This window comes from Cynoglossus semilaevis, chromosome 15 (genome assembly GCF_000523025.1).
Source record: "Cynoglossus semilaevis isolate Cse_v1.0 chromosome 15, Cse_v1.0, whole genome shotgun sequence".
Classification (NCBI taxonomy): domain Eukaryota; kingdom Metazoa; phylum Chordata; class Actinopteri; order Pleuronectiformes; family Cynoglossidae; genus Cynoglossus; species Cynoglossus semilaevis.
Genome location: NC_024321.1, coordinates 5,193,749 through 5,200,296, shown reverse-complemented (window position 1 = coordinate 5,200,296; position 6,548 = coordinate 5,193,749). Strand labels below are relative to the sequence as shown.

Sequence of the window (6,548 nt, the reverse complement as noted above, 5' to 3'; positions counted from 1 at the left end):
CTGTTGTGTCGAGGCTTTATATTACGCTCTGTATTGTTACATATAATCATGTACATCTTTTCATAAAGAGAGATTGGATTGATTTTGATACTGATCAAGATTTGCTGATGTGGTAAAGCAATAAAAACACCCACCAGGAGGATTCTCATTCTTGTAAGTTAACGTTTTAAACATTTATAGAGAAATTTCTCTTCCTCTCTCCGGTCTTTTAGATAAACTAATAACACTGTTAAAGAATGCAGACTCTTCACACCTCCCTGAATGCATTTTACACCTCTCAGGTATTTACTGAAAAAATCAAAGTGTATATCATAGAATTAATGGCCTCACACACTTGATGCTCAAAACTCAGAAGCGCCACAGCACCGGCAATTAAAATCCAGGAAAGCCTTATGTTGCTGCTTAAAATTCCGCTGCTCACTACTTCATAAGCCTGGCCAAAGCCGTTCACGAGGCTCAGTTTAGATGTGCAATTTGGGATATTATGACGTGGATGTTAATGGATGGAGGCTCCCAGCCCACCCCGAAATCATGAGCAGATGTTTGTCTGCTGGACCAGAGTGAAACTAATTCTCTTCAGATCTCATCAAACGCTGAGTCCTGGTCCAAGACCAGGGGCCAGAGGATGAGAATGATGTCAGGATCCACCTGGAGACTGATGCTAAAGTTAGTTTGTAGCATCTTTAAATGGGAATGTGCCCAGATAAAAACTCCTTTCATAGGGATCCAAAAAAGCTCTTCGACAATGATTGCACTAAAGTATAACAATACAAATACCTAGTAAACCAACTGTTTCTAATTCAGCTACCAAAATGATTTAAACAACCATAAAGTGACCTTAAAGAAATATTTAAATTGTTTTTGTGACTGATTGGCTATCACTACGATCATTTTCATTAGGCTTTTTAATGCTTTGGCCAACTTGTTTAACTATCCGCTTAACTAAATAATTTGTTTGGCTAAATTCTGCGAACTTTTAGCCAGTTTGCTAATATTTTTCCTGGCATTACACATTTAAAGCTAACTGAATAAGTGAGGTTAGATTTTGTAGAATTACTATCAAATTAGCATGAAAATAAATAAATAAAAAATAGTTTTTTAAGTAAATTACTGTTAGCTTCAATCTGTATCTCGCTTAGAGCTAGGATATCCATGTTCTGCTGTGTGTGGTACAGAGGTTCTAGCATTTTAACAGCAGTCTCAAACACCACATGTTCTGGCACTAAGGAGGAATCTGGTCGGTACAACATCATAATGTTTTTGTTTTTGTAATTACAGCGAGAGAAATGTGGTGGAAATGTAAATGTAAAAATGGACAGAGATGGATGAAGAATGGGAAAGACACTCGCCTTTGAAGTTGGGTCTTATCCTGGGATCATAGCTGATCAGTAACCTGTTCAAGATGTTACTGGTTGAATTGGCCGGGACTCGAGCCAGGTCCTCAGACGACAGCTGTCTGCAAACAGAGAAGATGGAGAGGCAACTGTGGGTACGTTTACATTAGCAGGTCAAAGTCCTGGCCGATGAACAGCAGCGATTCTCAGAACGGCAGCTCCCAACTCTGTTTATTCCCTGATTATACTGCAGCCGGAGTGAGCTACCATTCTGGGATTAAATTAGTTGTGAAGATTGGGACCACCCACACATTCTTAGAGAGCAGGAGTGTTTACAAATGTCACATTGTGTTAGTGTGAGATGTTTCCAGATTATTATCCCACAGTTTGAGAATCACTCTTTTAACTTTCAAGCTTGTGGTAAGGATTACACAAAAGGTTGGCTGCAGCAGACATGTTTGGTAGGTTCTCCATCATGTAGAAGGTCAGACAAGGCCATCCGTATGCTTATGTGTTCCTGGACTGAACTCTTGACCCCAAGTAACCCATGAAATTCTCCTAGCCTCCGAGTGCTATTCCAAAAGTGTTTTAAATTAGACTCTGTTTTATAATTATTTAATTTCACCTTGTATAATTATTTACAGTTTCCTTGACAACTTATGCAATTAACTAGATGGATGATGTCAAACCTTCAGCACAAGTTGCAAATATGTTTTAATACATGAAGATAAAAACACAAAAAAAATCACAGTCAACATGTGTTAAAGGTTATAATTACTCATTTACCAGAAACAAAGCCAAGACACCAACAACAAAAAAACTAGGAGACAGTTAGTGTTAGCTTCGCTAACAGACCAAGCTGGAAGTTCCTGTCCATAAAGGATGGGTTATGCATACTTTCAAAAACATTATCAAATTTTTTAAAATATTTCTGAAATACTGTTCTACTAGGGTTTTACCTCCATTGCCTTTAAACTGTTTAACTGAAGCCCAGAATGCTCTATTTCCTTACCGCAAAGGATGTGGTTTATATGTAGTGTAAATGACCTGTCAACACAAACTAAAGAGACAACAGTAAAATGGGCATCATTTGAACCATCCCGCAAGGCAGCGAAAAACAGCTGTGTACGGCAAATAAACACAGCAAAATAACACTGTGTTTTATGGAAATGTTAAACCAAACATCCTTTGTTTGGACTGTTTGAAATACAATGGCACAAAGAGAGAGTGAAAGGGGAGAGTGAGGATGCGGGGGAGAAGAAAAAGGGAAACAGAAACGCTCCATGTGGGTGGCAGTGAATTTGACTGCCAAAGAATTTCTTCCTCCTTTCATCCATATGATAATGTAAACCTTATCATGTATTGAAGATGAGCTAAAAGACACTGTGTGTGTATCTTGTGCAGTTCTTGTGATCAAAGTGAAAAACATATTTTTGCCGTTAACAGATCTTTCTGACAACATCTAAACTGGAACCAATTGCATTCTGGATCCACACATAAAAGCACTGTATATGAAGATGTCACACAGCTCGTCTCTGGCCAAAACTGAGACGCCATCAAACAATTCGCAGAGTCCAACCATGTTACCATTTCAAGAGGCAGGACACACAGCTCTTCGGTGCACAGAGACACAGGACACTTAACTTTTATTCTGTTAGGAGTCCATTACCTCCAGTCTTTATTCTATAAACTAAAGTTGATGTAGGAAGGATCTCCAGAAAAATATGGTGCTGTGTTTAAAGATCAGAACGATTCTGAAGTGTTCGTTTTAAAGACTGGCAAAAATGCATTGTGTGCAGTTCCACTAGTGGCCAGGTGGTTAGCTGATGGTCAAAGGTTGAATATCCAATAAAATAAAAGGAAAAGTTAATTAAGTTTAATTATACTGGGCTCTGTGAACTGGTGAGCTTGTTGTACCCAACTCTCCAGTGTTGTGATTGGCTCATTATCCCACTGCTTCCCTGCAAAAAAAAAGTTGCAACAGGAAATTAATGAAATAATATCTGCATGCAGTCGAACACTCGCCTGCGAGTGCTGACCCAGTTTTCAAGAAACCAGGCATGACTGGAAAAAAATACATTTCTGCTGTTGCATACGTTTCATGTTCTCTATTTACTAAAAGGTTCAACAGTAGAGAAATAATCCGTGTAAATTGAGAGCATTTCACAGTAGTAGCCTCCCCTTTTTTTTGAGCCCTGAAGCTTTTCAGTTTTCATTCTCCCCAAGCAGTTTTGAAGGTCAGGCCCAGTGGATCTTTCATTGCTGTGGTCTGATTTAGAACTGAGGAGAGTACGTGACACTACTGCCACACAGATGTACGTGCGCAGCACTTTATCAGAGCAGACCTTGAACTGATGCTCACAACAAAGGGAGAATATGAGGAAACAAGGGGTCTTTGATGGAGAGGTGGCAGAGGAAACAACAAACAATTGCCCCAAAGGCAAACGGCACAGGTAGATTATTAAAAAATACAAGTCTGTGGAATGTCTGTCATGATTTAAACCAGTAATGACCCAAATGCAGGCTCAGATGACGTTAAGTGAAAAACAAGGATTTATTTTCCAACTCAACAGGAATCACAAGGAACAATAGTTCAAGTCAATCTGGACGTCAGCTACCACGGTGGCTGAACAAACGATCTGACGACCAGTGGGAGAAAGGCCAGGGTTTTTATGCCGTCAGAGTGATGGGTTGATTGAAGGCAGGTGCTGAGGAACGGCAGGTGTGCTTCAGTGATTAACCAGGCGGAGTCAGGGAAATGTGCCACACCCACTACACAGACAGAGAAAAGTGCACAACACAAGAATGGGGAAACACAGGGAACGACAGTCACGACTGTCATCGTGACAATGTCATTGTCATCTCAACAGCCACCTCCAGGTGGCCTACCAGGCTTGTCAGGATGCTTTTGATAGAAATCCCAGATTAGAGAGGGATCTAAAGTTATAATAATAAGCCCCTGCGACGCACATCCAGCAGCTGCCGGACTGTAAAGGCAGGAGGGTCATCCACAATCCGGGCGGGTGGAGCGGAATGGCTGGAGGGCATAATGGACTGACAGAAACAGGTTTCAGCAGGGACACATGAAAAGTGGGGTGAATTCTCAAAGACCGTGGTAGCTTGAGCTTTTCCACAGAGGGGTTAATGATACTGACAATCTCATAGGGGCCAATGTAACGAGGGGAAAGCTTCCTAGAATCTGTCTTTAAAGGAATGTCCTTAGCACAGAGCCAAACTTTCTGACCTGGTTGGTATTTGGGGGCTGGTGTCCGAAGGCAGTCAGCGTAATGACAATTGCGATCAACAGAACGAAGTAGCGCAGAGCGGGCATCCTTCCAGAGCCTACGACATCGGCGAAGATGGGCCTGGACCGAGGGAACAGCAATCTCACCCTCCTGGGCAGGAAACAGTGGTGGTAAGTAACCCAGAGAGCATTCAAATGGAGTCATACCTGTGGCTGCACATTTTAGGGAGTTGTGGGCGTATTCAATCCAGGGAAGATGGACACTCCAAGAGGTGGGATTCCTGGCAGACAACGGAGAGCTGCCTCTAAGTTTTGGTTGGCACGCTCTGTTTGTCCATTGGTCTGAGGATGAAAACCAGAAGACAAACTCACAGAAGCTCCAAGGGCTTGACAGAATGCCTTCCAAACCTGGGAGGTGAACTGAGGACCACAATCAGAGACAATGTCCAGAGGAATACTGTGGAGACGAAAGAAATGAAGCACCAGGAGTTCAGCGGTCTCAAGAGCAGAGGGGCGTTTAGGAAGAGACACAAAATGCACAGCCTTAGAAAACCTGTCCACAATGGTCAGAATGACCGTATTACCTTGTGAAGAAGGTAGTCCAGTAACAAAATCGATTGCGATGTGTGACCAAGAGGCGATTAGCTGGACCTGTACCAGGGTCTGGTTGGTGTTGCTGAGCCCTCTTCATGACCTCCTCAATCTCCCAGGTCACAGCTGCTACCACACAGGATGGAGGCAGGATGGTAGCTGAAGCCAAGGGAGCATCTTCAGACTCAAACTGGCAGGAGAGAGCATCTGGCTTTATGTTACTGGATCCAGGACGATACGTTAGGGTGAAGTTAAATCGACCAAAGAATAATGCCCACCGGGCTTGACGGGAGTTGAGGCGTTTGGCAGTTTGAATATAGGACAGATTTTTATAATCGGTCCAGACAATAAATGGCTGCTCTGCCCCCTCCAACCAGTGTCTCCATTCCTCTAAGGCCAATTTAACTGCAAGAAGCTCACGCTTACCAATGTCATAGTTTCACTTGGCTGGCGACAGCCGACGGGACAAGGCACAGGGGTGTAACGTCTGCTCAGAGGCAGCCAATTGAGAGAGGACTGCTCCAACCCCAGTATCAGAAGCATCCACTTCTACAATGAACTGGCGAGAAGGGTCTGGGTGGACTAGGACTGGTGCAGAAGTGAATCGTCTCTTAAGATCAGTGAAGGCCGCTTCAGCCCCTGGAGTCCAGGTAAAAGGGGAGAGTTGAGGATGTGAGCTTGAAAAGGGGAGTAGCACCACGACTGTAGTTTCTGATAAACCTGTGATAGAAATCTGCAAAACCAAGGAACTGTTGAAGCTGCTTACGGGAAGTTGGTCTGGGCCACTCAACAACGGCTTGTGTCTTGGCTGGGTCTGTTCTCACCTGCCCGCTCTCGAAAATGTATCCCAGGAACGCCACACATGGAACTCGCTCTTCTCAACCTTCACAAACAATTTGTTATCCAAGAGTCTCTGGAGGACTTGTCTGACATGGCGAACATGTTCCTCTGCACTCCTGGAGAAGATGAGAATGTCATCCAAATAGACAAAAACTGAGCGATTGAGAAAATCACGGAGAACATCATTTACTAGGGCCTGGAAAACAGCAGGAGCATTGGTGAGTCCAAAAGGCATTACCAGGTATTCAAAGTGGCCAGGGGGGGTATTGAAACCTGTCTTCCACTCATCTCCCTCCTTGATCCTAACGAGATGGTAGGCATTCCGCAGGTGCAGTTTGGAGAAGATGGTGGCTCCCTGTAAAGACTCAAAAGCAGAACTGATCAAAGGCAAAGGATATTTGTTCTTTATGGTGATGTTAAGTCCACAGTAGTCAATGCATGGTCACAGAGTCTTATCCTTTTTTGATACAAAGAAGAAACCAGCTCCCAGAGGAGAAGAGGAGTGACAGATGATTCCTGCAGCCAGAGAGTCATGAATG

General features: G+C 43.3%; 1 protein-coding gene and 1 long non-coding RNA gene across 3 annotated transcripts in view; both read right to left on the bottom strand.

The window, feature by feature from the left end:
• Nucleotides 1-6,548, bottom strand: part of glrbb (glycine receptor, beta b) — a 24,497-nt gene that overhangs the window by 12,622 nt on the left and 5,327 nt on the right. The window contains exon 3 of the mRNA XM_008326605.2: nucleotides 1,318-1,456. Within this exon, the coding sequence (XP_008324827.1) occupies nucleotides 1,318-1,456 (139 nt within the window). The remainder of the gene's footprint in view (nucleotides 1-1,317; nucleotides 1,457-6,548) is intronic.
• LOC112488191 (uncharacterized) lies at nucleotides 4,096-6,540 on the bottom strand. Of its 2 annotated transcripts, XR_003052025.1 has the most exons (4): nucleotides 5,936-6,540; nucleotides 5,596-5,808; nucleotides 4,786-5,359; nucleotides 4,096-4,699 (listed from the first exon to the last, which is right to left on the bottom strand). It is a non-coding gene; the product is annotated as an uncharacterized LOC112488191 (long non-coding RNA). The 2 variants fall into 2 exon arrangements; XR_003052024.1 differs by having other exon boundaries at nucleotides 4,099-4,699; nucleotides 5,596-6,540.